The 22773-nt window shown below is 44.8% G+C and overlaps 1 protein-coding gene across 7 annotated transcripts in view; it reads left to right on the top strand.

Annotated features, from left to right (window-relative positions):
• Positions 1 to 22293: 22293 nt before the first annotated feature.
• The window catches only part of LOC106612745 (cell adhesion molecule DSCAML1), a 138324-nt gene continuing 137844 nt past the window's right edge, over positions 22294 to 22773 (top strand). For all 7 annotated transcript variants that reach the window (XR_006760960.2, XM_045703562.2, XM_045703561.2 and 4 more), the window contains exon 1: positions 22294 to 22475. Coding sequence is in view for 6 of the 7 variants with exons in the window: in XM_045703562.2 (XP_045559518.1) it covers positions 22433 to 22475 (43 nt within the window). In the remaining variant the exon portion in view is untranslated. The remainder of the gene's footprint in view (positions 22476 to 22773) is intronic.

The following is a 22773-nucleotide window of genomic DNA, read 5'->3' as shown; positions in this document are numbered from 1 at the left end:
AGTACGGACATTGCAATTTATTGCCCTGGCCACATCTGCAGTCCTCATGCCTCCTTGCAGCATGCCTAAGACACGTTCATGCAGATGAGCAGGGACCCTGGGAATCTTTCTTTTGGTGTTTTTCAGAGTCAGTAGTAAGGCCTCTTTAGTGTCCTAAGTTTTCATAACTGTGACCTTAATTGCCTACCATCTGTAAGCTGTTAGTGTATTAATGACCGTTCCACAGGCGCATGTTCATTAATTGTTCATGGTTCATTGAACAAGCATGGGAAACCGAGTTTAAATCCTTAACAATGAAGATCTGTGAAAATATCTGGATTTTCCTGAATTATCTTTGAAAGACATGGTCCTGAAAAAAGAGACGTTTCTTTTTTTTTGCTGAGTTATAGGCTTGGGTTATACTAGGTCCTTGTGGATGGGGGTGGTGAATGGGTGTATTCTCATGACACTGTTAATCCCATGACTCTGGATTAGAAATGTTCATGTTCGACCCCTAGTCGTGGACCCATTTTTAAAAAATATATATTTTTTTTTACTTATCCCAAACCTTAACTCTTAACTTAACCATTCGGAATGAGTGCCTACACTTAATGTTGTAACCCTATCCCAAACCTTAACCCTTACCTTTACCATCTGGAATGAGTGCCTTAACCTAACCCTTAACTTCGAAATTAGATTTTTGGAGAAATGGAAGAATACAGAGCAGCACGAGGAACGCAACAAAAACACTTTGAATTGTGACGTTTGGAGCAACCTAGAAATTTGCAGTGAAACTGTGAGAGCTTGTTAGAATCGGAACATGCGGAGATAAGGAGCGTGTTGTTTCCACTATTTAATGCCAGTTAAACGCTCAGGGCAATGCTTGTTTAACCTGTCAAGGTGATGAAGCTCCTTATTTACTGTGTGTGAGTGCCGGTGTGGCGGGGGGAGTGTGAAGCGTGGGAAAGTGATAAGATCTGAGCATGGGGGTCAAGATGGAAAGTCTTCTCTCAGCAATGCTCTGCGTGCCCTCTCACGCTCACACACACACATACACACACACACACACACACACACACACACACACACACACACACACACACACACACACACACACACACACACACACACACACACACACACACACACACACACACACACACACACACGGATAAAGAGAGGGGTAGGAAAACTGACACAGTAGCCCAAAAATGTGACCACACGGGTTCCATTCAGGGCCTTAAAGCCCAAACCCCTTTTCCCTCACTCATTCTGTCCTGATATGAACAGATCTGAAAGATCTGAAAGGACAGAATACCTATGGGGGTAAGCAATATGACAGGACCCAAATACCCTTGTGAAAGGCTAGTTAGTTCAGGTCATCACATAGCGTTTCCCCATCCAGTCCTTTCAGATCTGATGACATAGAACGATAGTTACTGGGTATGTAACGCCAGTTCTATGAGTGGAGCGGAGCCCCATTGGGGCGCTCCTTTTGGTTTACCCCGCTGCCTTGGCAGCCAATTGCCTATGGGGCTCCACTCCACTGATAGAACTGGAGTTACATACCCAGCAACTATCGTTCTATACTGTAGAGAGGAGCCCCATGGGGGGCTTCGCTCCTATTGGTTTTAGGGCGAGAAAATGAGAAAAAAGGTCAGGCCCAGCTGTGTCTGTGACCAAGTATGACAGAGTGTAGACCAAAGGATTAACTACTATGTCCTCTGTGAACTCAACACCTGTTCAAAGACTGGTGGGCAAGAGAAATCATGTACTGAACTGAACTCAGACAGTAATCACGACCACACATATGTCCTAAAGGGTGGGGGACATACACTACACGACCAAAGTATGTGTATGTGTCTCATTCCAAAATCATTGGCATATGGAGTTGGTCTCCCTTTTGCTGCTACTGTATAACAGCCTCCACTCTTCTAGGAAGGCTTTCCAGGAGATGTTGGAACACTGCTGCGGGGACTTGCTTCCATTCAGCCACAAGAGCGTTAGTGAGGTCAGGCACTGATGTTGGGCGATTAGGCCTGGTTTGCAGTCGGCATTCCAATTCATCCTAAAGGTGTTTGATGGGGATGAGGTCAGGGCTCTGTCAAGTTCTTCCACACCGATCTCGGCAAAACATTTCTGTATGGTCTCGCTTTGTGCGTCCCCAGGGGCGTCGTTATGCTGAAATAGGAAAGGGCCTTTCCCAAACTGTTGCCACCAAGTTGGAAGCACAGAATATTCTAGAATGTCATTGTATGCTGTAGTGTTAAGATTTCACTTCACTGTAACTAAGGGGCCTAGCCCGAACCATGAAAAACAGCGCCAGACCATTATTAATCCTCTACCAAGCTTTACTGTTGGCACTATGCACTATGCGGCTGCTCGGCCATTCAAACCCATTTCATGAAGCTTTCGATGAACAGTTCATGTGCTGACGTTGCTTCCAGAGGCAGTTTGGAACTCGGTAGTGAGTGTTGCAACCGAGGACAGACAATTTGTACACTCTACATGCTTCAGCACTCGGCAGTACCGTTCTGTGAGCTTATGTGGCTGAGCAACTGTTGCTGCTGGACGTTTCCACTTCACAATAACAGCACTTACAGTTGACCGGGGCAGCTCTAGCGGGGCAGCTCCAGCAGGGCAAGAATATGACAAACTGACATTTTGGGAAGGTGGCATCCTATGACGGTGCCGTGTTGAAAGTCAATGGGCTCTTCAGTAAGGCCATTCTACTGGAAATGTTTGTCTATGGAGATCGCATGGCTGTGTGCTCAATTTTATACATGTAGCTGAAATAGCCGAATCCACTAATTTGAAGGGGTGTCCACATACTTTTGTGTATATATAGTGTATATGCTGTAACATTTCATAATGTGTGGTTGATCACCCCTTGGTCTTATAGGCCAAAGCAATGCCAATGCAGAGCCAGTCATACAACGACTGTTTTAAGAGTGGCCAACCAAACATTTTGGGTGATCATCAAATCAAATCAAATTTATTTAGATAGCCCTTCTTACATCAGCTGATATCTCAAAGTGCTGTACAGAAACCCAGCCTAAAACCCCAAACAGCAAGCAATGCAGGTGTAGAAGCACGGTGGCTAGGAAAAACTCCCTAGAAAGGCCAAAACCTAGGAAGAAACCTAGAGAGGAAGCAGGCTATGAGGGGTGGCCTAACCATTGTCATACGTTCCACATAACACGCCAAAGCGCGGACAGGACACAGACAATGGAGCGGAGGATGAGGAGGAGAGAAGGCCCACACCTCAAGGAACTGTGATCTGTATGACCTCTTAATAATGTTAAACATGAACTCGGATTAGGACCACAACACCGCCCTGCCCAGATCGTCATCAATGGCGAGATATTCAAGTCACGTCGAATGCTTGGCAGAGGTCACGACAAGTAACAATGCTATCTTTAGAAATAGGATCCTCAAATAAATCTGGACCACAACGCCAGGGTGTGAAAAGCAGGAAATCTCATCCCCCCCCCATTGGCGGTTTACGTAAGCCCCTGTGGTCCGGTTGTCTGACCACACCAAAACATTGAATCCTCGGAGCATGGGTGCGAAGTGCAGTAGCACCAATAGAACCGTTTCCAGTTCCAGGAGGTTGAGGTGACACCCCCCACTGCCAGAGCTTGACACTACCCACCCCATTCCATCAGAGATGCATCTGTAAAGACTGGGATGTGCGGGGACACTCTGCCCATGGGAACACAGCACGTCAGAACATGTGGGTCTCTGCGATGATTCCGTTCTACACAGAAACCCCAAAGGGACCACTGTGTGGGCTGTTGACATGAGACCCAGAAGAGACATGACAGAATGTATCATTTCCGTGCACATTGGATGTAACCGGTTGAGGGTCGACAAGATCGTAGACTTCTGTGGATCCAAAAGTCATGTTGTCATAGTCGTGGTGTCTAGCTGTAGACCCAGGTAGACAATCCACTGACTCGGCCAAGGCGCGCTCTTTTTGCATTTCACTGCAAACCCAAGACGTGTGAGGTGAATCACCAGTTGGGCCATGTGTGTGATCGCCAGTTTTGCTGACGGGGCGAGAACCAGCAGGTCATCCAAGTATGCCAGAATCCTGACTCCCTGCTGACGCAGCGGCTTCAATGCAGCCTCCACACATTTGTGGAAGGTTCGAGGAGCTAAGGCGTACACAAACGGCATTCTTGTGTACTCGTACGCCTCTCCTTGAAAATCAAAACGCAGAAACTTCCTGTGACACAGAAGCACCTGCACATGAAAGTACGGGTCCCTCAGGTCGATGCTTGTGCATAAGTCGTTCATATGGATATATTCCAACAGACATTTTGTCATGAGCATGCGAAAAGTCAGTTTGGCTACAGACTTGTTTAAAGTCCGCAAATCCAGAACCGGCCTCACGCCCCCATCTTCTTTGGTACGAGAAAGTAGGGCGAGTAAAGCCTACTTCACGAGAAGTTCTGCAATCTCTTTGTTTAGAGCTTCGACCTTCTCCACAACCCCCCTAAAGGGTGGAGGGGGCAGTGAAATTGAATGGCGTAACCCCGCCTCAACGTCTGGTCTAACCAGGTGGGCAGAGTACAGCTTTGACGCCATTCCCAATAATGCTCTGATAGAGGGAAGCACATAGACAATGAGCATTCAGTAGGAAATGTCCGTAGTGCTCCATGGCCCCCTCTGCCGCTGGCCGCCGACCCTTGGGTGGCGGCCACCTGTCGGCGGGCACGACGACGTCCCGACGCTCCGAGTCGTGGCCCGAGAAGAAGTAGAAGCATGGGGGGCCCGAGTGTCAGTGCGGGGATGCCGCTCTTTTTAGAGGAAGGGTGCTTTAATAGCTCTCTTCCCTCCGACTTATTACAGCACTCCATGGCCTCCACGACGGCGACTCCAAAGAGGCTGTTGTCAGAGATGGGAGCATTCAGAAGGGGCATTCTATCAGCTTCTTTGATGGCTGTCAGAAAAAGCCGAAGGTGCCTGTGGGGGCGGAGCTCCACAATATAGAACTGGTAGTTCTTCGGGAATGGGGTTATGGGCCGATATTGAACTGGGTCATTGTGTTTTGTGACCTGGCATGAAGATGAGGCTGTGTCCATGTCCAGATGTGACCAATGATGACCATCACAATTTGCTTAGGTCAGATCCACTGTCGCCAGTAAGATATATCACCACTAGGTGTCACCAGATATCTCTGATCTATATCTCTAACTGGGCCATTACAGAGGTACGTATCTTCAGTGCCCATCTTCCTGTCCATATTTTCTCTATCTTTATCAGAGAGTCTATGTAGAATTCCCATATCTTAGACATATTTGAGGATTCTAATAGATATGTTGTGAAGTGTATTTCTAGGATGTCATTAATTGCAGTCTGATGCACTGGACTGGATCCATATTGGACCTACAGAGATTGACTTAAATGGCGGCCATATTGCATGTGGTTTGGACAGTACCTGAACATTGTGTTTTTGTCTGTGAGCTACTGTTAGCCTCAGGGACTGCTGATCATTTGCATCAGTCGCCATCTCTTTTTCCTGCTTCCTTTTTCAATCTCATCATCTCAACCCCCCTACCCCCATCTCCCTTTCCTCCTTCCCTCTTTCCCTCTGTCTCATGCAGAGATTCTCTAATGTATATATACATGCAGAAAAACAAGGGAGGGAGAAGAGAGAGCAAGAGAGAAATTAAGAGAGAGATGCGCATCATACAGGATGAGGTAGCCCCCCCCTTCCTCAATACCCCTCCTCTTGTTATTCTCCCTGGCTCATTTGAATATATTAACACCCCCTGACTTCTCGCTTAAGCAACCCCACCACCACACCCCTCACATTGGGCTGTAGGGACTGAGAGGTACCAGAAATATTCTCCGCTCCTCTGTGTTCCTGCATACACACACACAGTGCTGTGTGAACATACAACACTTTTATATCTAAAAACACTTGGTTAAATGCATACACGCTGGTGCCTTCCTTGAACGTGTTGTGGCAAAGAGGCACAGTTCTGAGATTCATATTAGCCTAATACAGATGAATCTAATCCAGCACACGACAAAGCGGCAAGGCTTTCCACTCACTGGAGCATGGAGAGATTTGCGGCAGGCAGTCTGGCAGACACACTGACTGGGGGAGCTGAGCTGGAGCCTGGCTGGAGCTGGGAGGTGGTAGAGATGGGGAAGTGCACAAGGCAGTCCTACTTCCTGTTCACAATAGTCCCCCAAAAATGATTGTATCATTGTAGAGTCCAAATGGACAAACATGTTAATGAAAGTTGTCCCTCCACAACATTTGATTATCCAGTGCCCATGTCGTTACCTTCCCCCGGCTCCCTGGAGTGGACCCCCATCCCAACCCTCAGGCCTAACTGACCCAGTGGACCAGTGATGTGGTGTGTTCCCCTCCACCTATCCCCCTTCCCCCCCAGCGGTGACCTTGTGTACACCACGGGGGCTGGGGCTGTGCATTAATACCAGATACATTAGCACTAATATGATCCTAGCATGTAGTCATGGCCTGAGGGGCCCTCTGATTGGCTGAGTTTTAGCATTAACATTCACATTAACCCACCTGCCTCTTCTCTCTCTCTCTCTCTCTCGCTCTCTCTCTCTCTCTTTCTTTCTCTTTCTCTCTCTCTCAGCTTCTCCTTCTCACATCCTCTCTTTCTCTCACAGCCTCTCTTTCCCTCACAGCCTCTCTTTCTCTCACAGCCTCTCTTTCTCTCACAGCCTCTCTTTCTCTCACAGACTCTCTTTCCCTCACATTCTCTCTTTCTCTCACAGCCTCTCTTTCTCTCACAAGCTCTCTTTTATCCTCTCTTTCAGACATATTTCTCTCTTTCTTTCTATCTTTCTACCAGCTTCTCCCTAACTCCTCCCTAACTTGGGCTCACGAGTGGCGCCAGTAGAAAACAGAAACTGCATCTCAGCGCCAGTAGGTGTCACTACAGACACCCTGGTTCATATCCAGGCTGTATCACAACCGGCCGTGATTAGGAGTCCAATAGGGGAGCACACAATTGGCCCAGCGTCGTCTGGGTTTGGCCGGGGTAGGCCGTCATTGTAAATAAAAATGTGTTCTTAACTGACTTGCCTAGTTAAATAAAGGTTCAATAAACATTTTATTTTAACTCTGTCTCAGCTGCTCTCTCTATCCTTGTTTTCCTTTTACCCTCTTTCTCTCTGCCTCCCTCTCTCTTTTCCTCGCTCAGCCTGTGTATCTCCAGGCAACAAATGAAGAGGGAGAAAAAGGGGATGCAGATGAATCATGTGGTGCGCCGTGGACGGCTTGACTCTTGTCCAATGCGATATCCGTTGCTGGCTGGGAGCTTGCCATTTTACTGGATTGTCACATCACATGATGATCACCACTTGAAGTACACTATAACCTGCTTTGTGCTGTCAGAAAGGGTCAGATCAGTCCTAAGTAGAGAGGATTGCAGCCTTTCCGTGTGGTAACATAGCTTATATGTCACTCACTGCCCACAGCAGGTTGGCTCTTTCTGTGAATGGAGCTGGATTTGGTTATTGTGAAGTCCATGACTACTGTGGGTTGATGGGTAGATACAACTGGTTCTAGAAGTGAGTCAGTGAAGTTGTAATAGGCCGGTTGAGAGGTGAGGGAAGGAGACAGACTTCAGTCCCCTGTACTAGTGAGATGATCTGAAACCCAAACAGTACATTATCACTGGGTTACATTTCTCCAAGCCCACTCATCCATTTTATTTTGTAGTATTTACTTGACCATGGACACATAGTGTGTGTGTGTGTGTGTGTGTGCGCACGCTCGCACTTATCTGTACGTGGGAGTAGTTAGGTGGCGAACAGTGTCTCTCTCTCTCTCTCTCTCCACTTGTTACATAATGGAGAGAGGAGGTACAGTTGCTAGTTTGCTACACTACGGGAGATGTTCTGTGGAAGCGAGAGACCACAGCTAGTGTAAGCTCACATTCAGTTCAATCTAACAACTATCATTTCCCTATTTCTCCCACTTAGTCAAGCTTACGTTTAGCTTGACTAAGAGTCTAGTTACTCTTCTGTGACTGTTGTGGCGATGGCCACTGCAAAAGCTTTCACCTCCATTGCTGCAAATCCTTGTCTCAAATAGTGATGAAGCTGAAGTCTCTGGGTCTGATCCACGCTGACCTGAAGACAGAAAACATTTTCAAGATGACACTTACAGTGCATTCGGAAAGTATTCAGACCCCTTGACTTTTTCCACGTTTTCTTAAGTTACAGCCATATTCTAAAACGTATTAAATATTTTCTTCCCCTCAACAATCTACACACAATACCCCATAATGACAAAGCAAGAACTGTTTTTTAGACATTTTAGAAAATAACTGAAACATTACATTTACATAAGTATTCAGACTCTTTACTCAGTACTTTGTTGAAGCACCTTAAGCAGCGATTACAGCATTGAGTCTTCTTGGGTATGACGCTACAAGCTTGGCACACCTGTATTTGGGGAGTTTTTCCAATTATTCTATGTAGATCCTCTCAAGCTCTGTCAGTTTGGACAGGGAGTGTTGCTGTACAGCTATTTTCAGGTCTCTCCAAAAATGTTCGACCAGGTTCAAGTCTGGGCTCAGGCTGGGCCACTCAAGGACATTCAGAAACTTGTCACGAAGCCACTCATGCGTTGTCTTGGCTGTGTGTTTAGGGTCGTTGTCCTGTTGGAAGGTGAACCTTCGCCCCAGTCTGAGGTCCTGAGCACTCTGGAACAGGTTTTCAACAAGGATCTCTATACTTTGCTCCGTTCATCTATCCCTCGATCCTGACTAGCCTCCCAGTCCCTGCCACTGAAAAACATCCCCACAGCATGATGCTGCCACCACTATGCTTCACCGTAGGGATGGTGTCAGGTTTCCTCCAGACTTGACGCTTGGCATTCAGGCCAAAGAGTTCAATCTTGGTTTCATCAGGCAAGAAAATCTGGTTTCTCATGGTCTGAGAGTCTTTCGGTGCCTTTTGGCAAACTCCAAGAAGGCTTTCACATCAAATCAAATGGTATTTGTCACATTAGCCAAATAAAACCTTACAGTGAAATGCTTACTTACAAGCCCTTAACCAACAACACAGTTTTAAGGAAGATAAGTGTTAAGTAAAAAATAAATAAGTAAAAAAATGTAAATAACAAATACTTAAAGAGCAGCAGTAAAATCAAATCAATTTTATTTATATAGCCCTTCTTACATCAGCTGATATCTCAAAGTGCTGTACAGAAACCCAGCCTAAAACCCCAAACAGCAAGCAATGCAGGTGTAGAAGCACGGTAGCAAGGAAAAACTCCCTAGAAAGGCCAAAACCTAGGAAGAAACCTAGAGAGGAACCAGGCTATGAGGGGTGGCCAGTCCTCTTCTGGCTGTGCCGGGTGGAGATTATAACAGCTCATGGCCTAGATGTTCAAATGTTCATAAATGACCAGCATTGTCAAATAATAATAATCATAGTAGTTGTCGAGGGTGCAACAAGTCAGTAACACAAGAGTAAGTGTCAGTTGGCTTTTCATAGCCGATCTTTGAGTGTATCTCTACCGCTCCTGCTGTCTCTAGAGAGTTGAAAACAGCAGGTCTGGGACAGTTAGCACGTCCGGTGAATAGGTCAGAGTTCCAGCAGGTCTGGGACAACAGGTCTGGGACATGTAGCACGTCCGGTGAACAGGTCAGGGTTCCATAGCTGCTGGCAGAACAGTTGGAACTGGAGCAGCAGCACGGCCAGGTGAACTGGGGACAGCAAGGAGTCATCAAGCCAGGTAGTCCTGAGGCATGGTCCTAGGGCTCAGGTTCTCCGAGAGAAAGAAAGAAAAAAAAATAGAGAATTAGAGAGAGCATATTTAAATTCACACAGGACACCGGAAAAGACAAGAGAAATACTCCAGATGTGACAGACTGACCCTAGCCCCCCGACACAAACTACTGCAGCATAAATACTGGAGGCTGAGACAGGAGGGGTCAGGAGACACTGTGGCCCCATCCGATGAAACCCCCGGACATGGCCAAACAGGTAGGATATAACCCCACCCACTTTGCCAAAGCACAGCCTCCACACCACTGGAGGGATATCTCCAACCACCAAAATACCATCCCGGGACAAGGCCGAGTATAGCCCACAAAGATCTCCGCCACGGCACAGCCCAAGGGGGGGCGCCAACCCAGACAGGAAGACCACGTCAGTGACTCAACCCACTCAAGTGACGCACCCCTCCCAGGGACGGCATGGAAGAACACCAGTAAGCCAGTGACTCAGCCCCCGTGATAGGGGTAGAGGCAGAGAATCCCAGTGGAAAGAGGGGAAACCGGCCAGGCAGAGACAGCAAGGGTGGTTCGTTGCTCCAGCCTTTCCGTTGACCTTCACACCCCTGGGCCAGACTACACTTAACCTCTCTGGGCTAGGCGGGATGAAATCGTCCCACCTACGCAACAGCCAGTGTAATCCCGTGGCGCGATTTTCAAATACCTTAGAAATGCTATTACTTCAATTTCTCAAACATATGACTATCTTACACCATTTTAAAGACAAGACTCTCGTTAATCTAACCACAATGTCCGATTTCAAAAAGGCTTTACAACGAAAGCAAAACATTAGATTATGTCAGCAGAGTACCCAGCCAGAAATAATCAGACACCCATTTTTCAAGCTAGCATATAATGTCACAAAAACCCAGAAGACAGCTAAATGCAGCACTAACCTTTGATGATCTTCATCAGATGACACACCTAGGACATTATGTTATACAATACATGCATGTTTTGTTCAATCAAGTTCATATTTATATCAAAAAACAGCTTTTTACATGTGACGTTCAGAACTAGCATACCCCCCGCAAACCTCCGGTGAATTTACTAAATTACTCACGATAAACGTTCACAAAAAACATAACAATTATTTTAAGAATTATAGATACAGAACTCCTTTGTGCAATCGAGGTGTAACGGTTGTCTTCATGAATGGACGAAGGCGCAGCAGGTATGTGAATACTCATGGTTATTTATTACCAAAAAAAGAGTAAAGCATCCACTTGAAAAAACAATGAATGTGACAACAGTAGCAGTTTAACAGGCTATACACGCAGTGTAAAAACAACCACCCACAAACCCCAGTGACAAACAACTCCTACATATATGACTCCCAATCAGGAACAACGATTCCCAGCTGTTCCTGATCAGGAGTCACAAGACACACAAGACGCCACGTCCTGACCCCCAAACTACTACAACAGCTCCATCTGCTGGTCAGGACGTGACAGTACCCCCCCCCCCCCTCAAGGTGCAGACCCCGGAATGCACCTAACCACAAAAAACCCCACCAACAAACAAAAATCCCCAACAAAACCCATAAACACTAACCCTAAACAATAAGGGAGGGAAGGGAGGGTGGCTGCCGTCACCGACGGCACTGTGCTACACCCTCCCTCCCCAACCCACCTATCCTGGAAGTGGCTCCGGTGCAGGCCGTGGACCTCGCTCCACCTTCGGCGTCCCCCACTTTGATGGCGCCGATCGCTGCGCCGGGCAGACGGGCCACTCGGGCTGACCCTGGCAGATGGACCACTCGGGCTGGGCCGGGGGACAGGAGGGCCCCTCGGGCTGGGCCGGGGGACAGGAGGGCCCCTCGGGCTGGGCCGGGGGGCAGTCTGGCCACTCTGGCAGTTCAGGGCAGTCTGGCCACTCCTGCAGTTCAGGGCAGTCTGGCCACTCCGGCAGTTCAGGGCAGTCTGGGCAGCTCTGGCGACTGTTGACTGGCGGGCAGCTCTGGCGACTGTTGACTGGCGGGCAGCTCTGGCGACTGTTGACTGGCGGGCAGCTCTGGCGACTGTTGACTGGCGGGCAGCTCTGGCGACTGTTGACTGGCGGGCAGCTCTGGCGACTGTTGACTGGCGGGCAGCTCTGGCAACTGTTGACTGGCGAGGCTGGGTTTACGCACTTGAAGCCTGGTGCGTGGTGCTGGTACTGGGCGTACCAGATTGGGAACACGCACCTCCAGGCTAGTGCGGGGAGCTGGCCTGGGGCTCCATTCTTGCCCCGCAAAACTGCCCTTGTGCCCCCCCAAAAAAAATTATTGGGGCTGCCTCTCGAATTTCCTAAGGTCTTCCATCGCCCTGGAAACGCTCCTCCTTAACTCGGCCCATGTCCATCCTTCCTCCTCGTTCCTCTGCTGCTTGGTCCTTTGGTGGGTGGTTCTGTAACGGTTGTCTTCATGAATGGACCAAGGCGCAGCAGGTATGTGAATACTCATGGTTATTTATTACCAAAAAAAGAGTAAAGCATCCACTTGAAAAAACAATGAAGGTGACAACAGTAGCAGTTTTACAGGCTATACACGCAGTGTAAAAACAACCACCCACAAACCCCAGTGACAAACAACTCCTACTTAAAACCTCTTCAGCGTCTCATCTCGTCAGTGGGATCAAAATCCAGCGAAAAATCATATCGCCATTAGCATAACAAAATTTAATAATTTGAAGAAAAAAAAAAATATATATATGTATTTTCGTTTTATAGATACACCTCTCCTGAATCGACCCACGTCGTCCAATTTCAAAAAGGTTTTACAGGAAAAGCAAATCATTAGATTATGTTAGAGGAGTCCATCGTAAAATGCAGCAACATAGCCATTTTCCGACCAACCACATGCATCACAAATAACCAAAAAACAGCTAAATGCAGCACTAACCTTTTACAAACTTCATCAGATGACACACCTAGGACATCATGTTACACAATGCATGCATTCTTTTGTTCAATAAAGTTCATATTTATATATGAAAACAGCATTTTAGATCGGCGTCTGACGTTGACTAACTATTTTCCCGTCAAAAGCATCTGATGGAACAGTGCTACAATTTACTGAATTACTATTCGAAAACATGTTTAAAATGTAATATTGTCATTCTAAGATTTATAGATGAATATCTCTTGAAAGCACCTGTCATACCAGATTTAAAAATAACTTTAGTGGGTAATCACACTTAGCGATAAAAGGGGATGCGATACTCAGAAAATGAGCTAGTAAATACAGCTCGGCGCCATCTTGGAACAATCGCATATCACATCTAATGTTGTATAATATTGTCAATAATCCCTTACCTTTAGTTGTCTTCATCAGAAAGCACTTCCAGGAATCCCAGGTCCACAACAGATGTATTTTCGGTCGAAAAAGTCCATCCTTTATGTTCCATTAGCTTGCTGTTGTTAGCGCGTCTGAAGGCAGTATCCAAAAGCTCTGCCGGCCGCGGAACAGCCGTGTCGGAAAAAAGCAATTTTTTCCCATTTAGGTTCGTTCAAACATGTCAAACGTTGTATAACATAAATCTTCAGGGCCTGTTTCAACAAGAGAGCCAATAAGATTCGAGGGGGACGATTTCAATGTGTTTCAAAACGTTTCCAAAGGTGGGGGTAGACAGGGCCGCCGGCATCATAATGGTGATGGCCCTCCCGCTGTGACCAATTTCCAACGCGTCTCATTGACTGAGTTTCGACAGTAGAAGGCTCAAAACACTTTGTAAAGACTGGCGTCATCTTGTGGAAGCAATAGGAAGTGCTCAAATAACGATAGTTCACGGTGTGAATAATAGGCAACGACGTGAAGTTGAGTCCACAATTCAGAATTCCACTTCCTGTTTCAATCGGTCTCGGGGTTTTGACTGCCATATGAGTTCTGTTATACTCACAGACACCATTCAAACAGTTTTAGAAACTTTAGGGTGTTTTCTATCCACAGGTATTAATTATATGCATATCCTAGCTTCTGAGTTTGATTAGTAGGCCGTTGAAAATGGGCATGAATTATTTCCAAAATGCGCTGTGGCGCCCCCTATCCTAGGGTAACGTCAAGAGGATATATGACTCCCAATCAGGAACAACGATTCCCAGCTGTTCCTGATCAGGAGTCACAAGACACACAAGACTGCCACATCCTGACCCCCAAACTACTACAACAGCTCCATCTGCTGGTCAGGACGTGACACGAGGTGTCCGATTTTAAAATAGCTTTTCGGTGAAAGCACATTTTGCAATATTCTCAGTAGATAGCCCAGCCATCACGGCTAGCTATTTAGACACCCACCAAGTTTAGCCCTGACCAAAGTCAGATTTACTATTACAAAAGTTTGATTACCTTTGATGTTCTTCGTCAGAATGCACTCCCAGGACTGCTACTTCAATAACAAATGTTGGTTTGGTCCAAAATAATCCATCGTTATATCCAAATAGCGGCGTTTTGTTCGTGCGTTCAAGACATTATCCGAAGTGTAAATAAGGGTCACGAGCATGGCGCAATTCGTGACAAAAAATTTCTAAATATTCCATTACCGTACTTCGAAGCATGTCAACCGCTGTTTAAAATCCATTTTTATGCCATTTTTCTCGTAAAAAAGCGATAATATTCCGATCCGGGAATCTGCGTTTAGGTAAACAGAGGAAAGAAAACAAAGCATTCGGTCGACGCGGGCATGCGCCTGAGTCTCACAGTACTGTAACCAGCCACTACCCAAACGCGCTACTTTTTTTCAGCCAGAGCCTGCAAAGCCACGATTCAGCTTTTTGCCGCCTTCTGAGAGCCTATGGGAGCCGTAGGAAGTGTCACTTTATAGCAGAGATCCTCAGTCTTCAATAAACAGAGGCAAGAAGAACGACACCTTGTCAGACAGGCCACTTCCTGCATGAAATCTTCTCAGGTTTTTGCCTGCCATATGAGTTCTGTTATACTCACAGACACCATTCAAACAGTTTTAGAAACTTTAGGGTGTTTTCTATCCAAAGCCAATAATTATATGCATATTCTAGTTACTGGGCAGGAGTAGTAACCAGATTAAATCGGGTACGTTTTTTATCCAGCCGTGTCAATACTGCCCCCTAGCCCTAACAGGTTAATCATAGGACCTACTGAAGAGATATGTCTTCAGTAAAGACTTAAAGGTTGAGACTGAGTCTGCGTCTCTCACATGGGTAGGCAGACTATTCCATAAAAATTGAGCTCTATAGGAGAAAGCCCTGCCTCCAGCTGTTTGCTTAGAAATTCTAGGAACAATTAGGAGGCCCGCGTCTTGTGACCATAGCATATGTGAAGGTATGTACGGCAGGACCAAATCAGAAAGATAGGTAGGAGCAAGCCCATGTAATGCTTTGTAGGTTAGCAGTAAAACCTTGAAATCAGCCCTTGCCTTAACAGGAAGCCAGTGTAGGGAGGCTAGCACTGGAGTAATGTTATCAAATTCTTTGGTTCTAGTCAGGATTCTAGCAGCCGTATTTAGCACTAACTGAAGTTTATTTAGTGCTTTATCTGGGTAGCCGGTAAGTAGAGCATTGCAGTAGTCTAACCTAGAACTAACAAAGGCATGGATTAATTTTTCTGCGTAATTTTTGGACAGAAAGCTTCTGATCTTTGCAATGTTACGTAGATGGAAAAAAGCTGTCCTTGAAACAGTCTTGATATGTTCTTCAAAAGAGAGATCAGGGTCCAGAGTAACGCCGAGGTCCTTCACAGTTTTATTTAAGACGACTGTACAGCCATCCAGATTAATTGTCAGATTCAACAGAAGATCTCTTTGTTTTTTGGGACCTAGAACAAGCATCTCTGTTTTGTCCGAGTTTAAGAGTAGAACGTTTGCAGCCATCCACTTCCTTATGTCTGAGACACAGGCTTCTAGCGAGGGCAATTTTGGGGCTTCACCATGTTTCATTGAAATGTACAGCTGTGTGTCATCCGCATCGCAGTGAAATGTAACATTATGTTTTCGAATGACATCCCCAAGAGGTAAAATATATAGTGAAAACAGTAGTAGTCCTAAAACGGAACCTTGAGGAACACCGAAATTTACAGTTCATTTGCCAGAGGACAAACCATTCACAGAGACAAACTGATATCTTTCCGACAGATAAGACCTAAACCAGGCCAGAACTTGTCCATGTAGACCAATTTGGGTTTCCAATCTCTCCAAAAGAATGTGGTGATCGATGGTATCACAAGATTCAAAAGGCACTCGCACATCTGAGCAATCTTGTTACAGGTGCATGGCAACAGTTGAAACAGGATGAATGAAAAAAAAGCTCTGACGAAGGCCGATACGTAAGCTTATTAAATATCAGTGATACTATCAAGAACAGTGATCGATGGTATCAAAAGCAGCACTAAGATCTAGGAGCACGAGGACAGACGCAGAACCTCGGTCTGACGTCATTAAAAGGTCATTTACCACCTTCACAAGTGCAGTCTCAGTGCTATGATGGGGTCTAAAACCAGACTGAAGCATTTCGTGTACATTGTTTGTCTTCAGGAAGGCAGTGAGTTGCTGCGCAACAGCTTTTTCTAAAATGTTTGAGAGGAATGGAAGATTCGATATCGGCCGATAGTTTTTTATAATTTCTGGGTCAAGATTTGGCTTTTTCAAGAGAGGCTTTATTACTGCCACTTTTAGTGAGTTTGGTACACATCCGGTGGATAGAGAGACGTTTATTATGTTCAACATAGGAGGGCCAAGCACAGAAAACAGCTCTTTCAGTAGTTTAGTTGGAATAGGGTCCAGTATGCAGCTTGAAGGTTTAGAGGCCATGATTATTTTCATCATTGTGTCAAGAGATATAGTACTAAAACACTTGAGTGTCTCCCTTGATCCTAGGTCCTGGCAGGGTTGTGCAGACTCAGGACAACGGAGCTTTGGAGGAATACGCAGATTTAAAGAGGAGTCCGTAATTTGCTTTCTAATGATCATGGTCTTTTCCTCAAAGAAGTTCATGAATTCATCACTGCTGAAGTGAGAGCCATCCTCTCCTGGGGAATGCTGCTTTTTAGTTAACTTTGCGACAGTATCAAAAAGAAATTTAGGATTGTTCTTATTTTCCTCAATTAAGTTGGAAAAATAGGATGATCGAGCAGCAGTGAGGGCTCTTCGATACTGCACGGTACTGTCTTTCCAAGCTAGTCGGAAGACTTCCAGTTTGGTGTGGCGCCATTTCCGTTCCAATTTTCTGGAAGCTTGCTTCAGAGCTCGTGTATTTTCTGTATACCAGGGAGCTAGTTTCTTATGACAAATGTTTTTAGTTTTTAGGGGTGCAACTGCATCTAGGGTATTGCGCAAGGTTAAATTGAGTTCCTCGGTTAGGTGGTTAACTGATTTTTGTCCTCTGATGTCCTTGGGTAGGCAGAGGGAGTCTGGAAGGGCATCAAGGAATCTTTGGGTTGTCTGAGAATTTATAGCACGACTTTTAATGCTTCTTGGTTGGGGTCTGAGCAGATTATTTGTTGCGATTGCGAACGTAATAAAATGGTGGTCCGATAGTCCAGGATTATGAGGAAAAACATTAAGATCCACAACATTTATTCCATGGGACAAAACTAGTTCCAGAGTATGACTGTGGCAGTGAGTAGGTCCAGAGACATGTTGGACAAAACCCACTGAGTCGATGATGGCTCCGAAAGCCACAACAGTAGCGAGGCTATATACAGGGGTTACTGGTCCAGAGTCAATGTGCGAGGGCACCGTTTAGTCAAGGTAATTCAGGTAAAATGTACACTACGGGTCAAAAGTTTTAGAACACATACTTACACCTCCTCCTCCATGCTTTACGGTGGGAAATACACATGCGGAGACCATCACTTCACCCACACCGCGTCTCACAAAGACACGGTGGTTGGAATAAAAAATCTCCAATTTGGAGATTACTTGTGTTTCTAGGCCCAAGCAAGTCTCTTATTATTATTGGTGTCCTTTAGTAATGGTTTCTTTGTGGCAATTTGACTAGGAAGGCCTGATTCACACAGTCTCCTCTGAACAGTTGATGTTGAGATGTGTCTGTTACTTGAACTCTGTGAAGCATTTATTTGGGCTGCGATTTCTGAGGCTGGTAACTCTAATGAACATATCCTCTGCAGCAGAGGTAACTCTGAGTCTTCCATTCCTGTGGTGGTCCTCATGAGAGCCAGTTTCATCATAGCGATTGATGGTTTTTGCGACTGCACTTGAAAAAATGTCCGTATTGACTGACCTTCCTGTCTTAAGGTAATGATGGACTGTCATTTCTCTTTGCTTATTTGAGCTGTTCTTTGCATTATATGGACTTGGTCTTTCTCCAAATAGGGATATCTTCTGTATACCCCCCTACCTTGTCACAACACAACTGATTGTCTCAAACGCATTAAGAAGGAAAGACATTCCACAAATTAACATTCAACAAGGCACACCTGTTAATTGAAATGTATTACAGGTGACTACCTCATTAAGCTGGTTGATAGAACGCCAAGAGTGTGCAAAGCTGTCATCAAGGCAAAGGGTGACTATTTGAAGATTCTCAAATATAAAATTGATTTTGATTAGTTTAACACTTTTTTGTTTACTACATGATTCCATATGTGTTATTTCATAGTTCACTATTATCCTACAATGTAAAACATAGTAAAAATAAAGAAAAACCCTTGAATGAGTAGGTGTTCTAAAACTTTTGACGGTAGTGTACATGTAGGTAGTGCTAAAGTGACTATGCATAGATATTAAACAGAGTAGCAGCAGCGTAAAAGGGGGGATGCAAATAGTCTGGGTATCCATTTGATTAGCTGTCCAGGAGTCTTATGACTTGGGGGTAGAAGCTGTTAAAACCTGTTGGGGCTTGGGGGCAGTATTTGCACGGCCGGATAAAACACGTACCCGATTTAAACTGGTTACTACTCTTGCCCAGAAACGAGAATATGCATATAATTAGTAGCTTTGGATAGAAAACACTCCAAAGTTTCTAAAACTGTTTGAATGGTGTCTGTGAGTATAACAGAACTCATATGGCAGGCCAAAACCTGAGAAGATTCCATACAGGAAGTGCCCTGTCTGACAATTTGTTGTCCTTCTGTTGCATCTCTATCGAAAATACAGCATCTCTGCTGTAACGTGACACTTTCTAAGGCTCCCATTTGCTCTCTAAAGCCGCCAGAAAGTGGAATGGGGTGTCTGCTGTCTCTGGGCAAAGTACAACAGCTCTGTTTGTGAGTGGTCAGCCTGGGGACAGTGAGACTGAGATGCGCGTTCACGAGAATTCTCAAATTTTTTCTTTCAGCCTTTGAATGAATACAACGTTGCCCGGTTGGAATATTATCGCTATTTTACGAGAAAAATAGCATAAAAATTTGATTTTAAACAGCGTTTGACATGCTTCTAAGTACGGTATTGGAATATTTTTTCTTTTTTTTGTCACGAAATGTGTTCGCGCGTCACCCTTTGGATAGTGACCTGAACACATGAACAAAATGGAGCTATTTGAATATAACTATGGATTATTTGGAACCAAAACAACATTTGTTGTTGAAGTAGAAGTCCTGGGAGTGCATTCTGACGAAGAACAGCAAAGGTAATTCAATTTTTCTGGTGGGTGTCCAAATAGCTAGCCGTGATGGCCGAGCTATGTACTCAGAATATTGCAAAATGTGTTTCGCCGAAAAGCTATTTTAAAATCTGACACCGCGATTGCATAAAGGAGTTCTGTATCTATAATTCTTAAAATAATTGTTAGGTATTTTGTGAACGTTTATCATGAGTAATTTTGTAAATTCACCGGAAGTTTTCGGTGGGTATGCTAGTTCTGAACATCACATGCTAATGTAAAAAGCTGTTTTTTGATATAAATATGAACTTCATTGAACAAAACATGCATGTATTGTATAACATAATATCCTAGGAGTTTCATCTGATGAAGATCATCAAAGGTTAGTGCTGCATTTAGCTGTGGTTTTGGTTTTTGTGACATATATGCTTGCTTGGAAAATGGCTGTGTGATTATTTTTGGCAGGGTACTCTCCTGACATAATCTAATGTTTTGCTTTTGCTGTAAAGTATTTTTGAAATCGGACATTGTGGTTAGATTAATGAGAGTCTTGTCTTTAAAATGGTGTAAAATAGTCATATGTTTGAAAAATTGAAGTTATAGCATTTTTGAGGTATTTGCACGCGCACGCCCGTCTCATTGTTCTCAGATCGACCACTTACCAAATGCGCTACTGTTTTTCAGCCATGGGCTGCAAAGTCATCATTCAACGTTCTGGCGCCTTCTGAGAGCCTATTGGAGCCTTAGAAAATGTCACGTTACAGCAGAGATCCTTTGTTTTGGATAGAGATGACAAAGAAGGCCAAGAAATGGTCAGACAGGGTACTTCCTGTACAGAATCTTCTCAGGTTTTGGCCTGCCATTTGAGTTCTGTTATACTCACAGACACCATTCAAACAGTTTTAGAAAATGTGGAGTGTTTTCTATCCAAAGCTACTAATTATATGCATATTCTAGTTTCTGGGCAGGAGTAATAACCAGATTAAATCGGGTACGTTTTTTATCCGGCCGTGAAAATACTGCCCTCTATCCATCACAAGTTAATACATTTGCAAAAATATATTGTGTGTAGATTGCTGAGAAATGTTAAATATTTAATCAATTTTAGAATAAAGCTGCAACGTAACAAATGTGGAAAAAGTCAAGGGGTCTGAATAGTTTCCGAAGGCACTGTAGGTGACATTGTAGTCTGAAGATTTCTAGCCAGTCCTTTCATATACAGTCACTAGGGGTGGTCCTGTGTTTTGGAGCTTGGTTATTTGGTTCTTTCTGTGTGTAGGCTTCAGTATGTGGGGGAGGAGGATGAGGGTTGACAGATATCAGGATTCATTTGTTTTTGGTGACTGTGCCTCGTATACCCTATAATCAATAACATTACAGTTCGTGTAGCTATTCAGTAATTACAGGCGAGATGTGAAGTGGCGTGGATAGTGCCCGCTGCGGAGGAACTGAGGGGACCAATGCAGAAGGCTACTGAGGTATAGCTGGGTTTCTCTCTAGAAATGCCTCCCTAATGGCACCCTATTCCATTTGTAGTGCACTTATTTTGACCAGCGTCCCAAATAGGGGCTCTGGTCAAAAGTAGTGCACTATATAGGGAATAGAGTGCCATTTTGGACAAATCCTATGTATTGTTGGAACTGGCTCAAATAATGACATTCCATGACTGCAACAATAATTCTATATAAAGCTATACATCATCATCTTACAAATTAAATTAAATTAATGTCATTTTTTTAAAGTTATATTTTTACAAAAACTATGAAACAGTATGTCTGATTTCATTATTATACCCTACTTTTTGTTGAAAATGTGTAGACTGTGGTAATAAAACAATAACAGAATATATGTAATACGTGTGTGTGTGTGTGTGTGTGTGTGTGTGTGTGTGTGTGTGTGTGTGTGTGTGTGTGTGTGTGTGTGTGTGTGTGTGTGTGTGTGTGTGTGTGTGTGTGTGTGTGTGTGTGTGTGTGTGTGTGTGTGTGTGTGTGTGGACATGTTTAACTATTCTTGTGGGGACCAGAAATCCCCACAAGAATAGTAAATGAACAAAAATTTGACCAACTGGGGACATTTTGTTAGATCCACGAGGTCAAATGCTATTTCTAGGGGATTTATGGTTAAGGTTAGAATTCGTTTTAGGGTTAGAATTACGTTAAGGGTTAAGGTTAGGAGCTAGGGTTAGGTATAGGTTAAGGTTAGGTTTTTGGATTAAGGTTAGGGTTAGGGTAAGGATAAGAGTACGGATTAGGGTTAGGTTTAGGGTTAAGGGTTAGGTAAAACTGGATTTTAAATGGGACTGAATTGTGTGTTTGGAGAGAGGGCGGCAGAATGTTGCCCACAGTCTCTAAGGACGCACTGGGCGGTGTGTGGCACCACGTCTGTGCCAGAGCGAGCTAGAGTGAAAGAGAAAGAGAGAGATTCATTGTTTGATCTTCATATCGATCTGACAAAAAAATGTGCTTCTTGAGTCTCTAAATCCTGCAAATATTAGGCTACCCAAGCAACAAAAAATAGCACGGAAAAATAATAACACCTTTATCTTTAAAGTAGCCTACCAAACGTAAGTGTATCTATATCCATTGTGCCAAGCTGATACAGTCACTGAATGAGTGAACTCCTTTGTGCGCAAAGTGAAGACGGATGTGAAGTGAAGACCGCAAAAGTCCACAGGTGCGCGCGTCCATGGACCTTTACAGATAAATAGCAAACCTGTTCTATCACACCTCAAGAACCACACACCTGAGCCACCATAAACAAACACCCACCGCTGCAGAATCATACACAAACCACCCCCCACTCACGCAAAAGAAGCGCTCCATATTCCATAGCTCTCTGCCACGCCAAACCCCTCTCCCGGGCTCTCCGTGCGTGTGATCCTCGTACAGTAGATGCACTGCCTCACTTCTCCATCACCGCGCATCATTAGAATAGCAGGGGAGGGGCCCTCTCGGATGACGGTCCCGGCTAGGGGAGGGTGCGGGAGGCGGGACCAGATCAGTGGCCGTTCCACGGCGCTGGCGAGTCTGGGACTAGGGCTGGAGAGATCGCCGGTGAGCATCGTCACCACTCCAGCACCGAGCCTCGTCTGGCCGAACACTGCGCCGTGCACTCGTCGGGATTGCACAACATTCCTGAGAAATATACCTGCTATTTATGGCATGTGGCTGGTAACTTTATTCCTGCTGTATTCTTTACAAGAAGGTACGTGAAAGACACTCAAACTTTTGCTCTCTCCAATGCAATGTTGAAGTTGTGGTGCATATAGTCTATTTGTGTTTAGTTGTGCTTCAATACATGAGATTGGGTTGGAATGTGCTAATTTACAAAAGTCACAACTTTAAATTCCCAATTTTTTTTAAATGTCAGTTATAGTCAATGGCCTATCTTCACTTGAATAAAAAGCTTGATTTGGATGGGCTTAATTTCTTTAAGCACACTTAGGATGGAGGATGACAACTAGAAGGACTTTTCAGCCACCATCCCTTCTTTCAGATGGATT

The sequence above is a fragment of the Salmo salar genome, chromosome 20, assembly GCF_965601325.2.
Source record: "Salmo salar chromosome 20, fSalSal1, whole genome shotgun sequence".
NCBI lineage: Eukaryota > Metazoa > Chordata > Actinopteri > Salmoniformes > Salmonidae > Salmo > Salmo salar.
The sequence above is the reverse complement of the archived record's forward strand: the minus strand, read 5'-3'. Positions and strand labels throughout refer to the sequence as shown.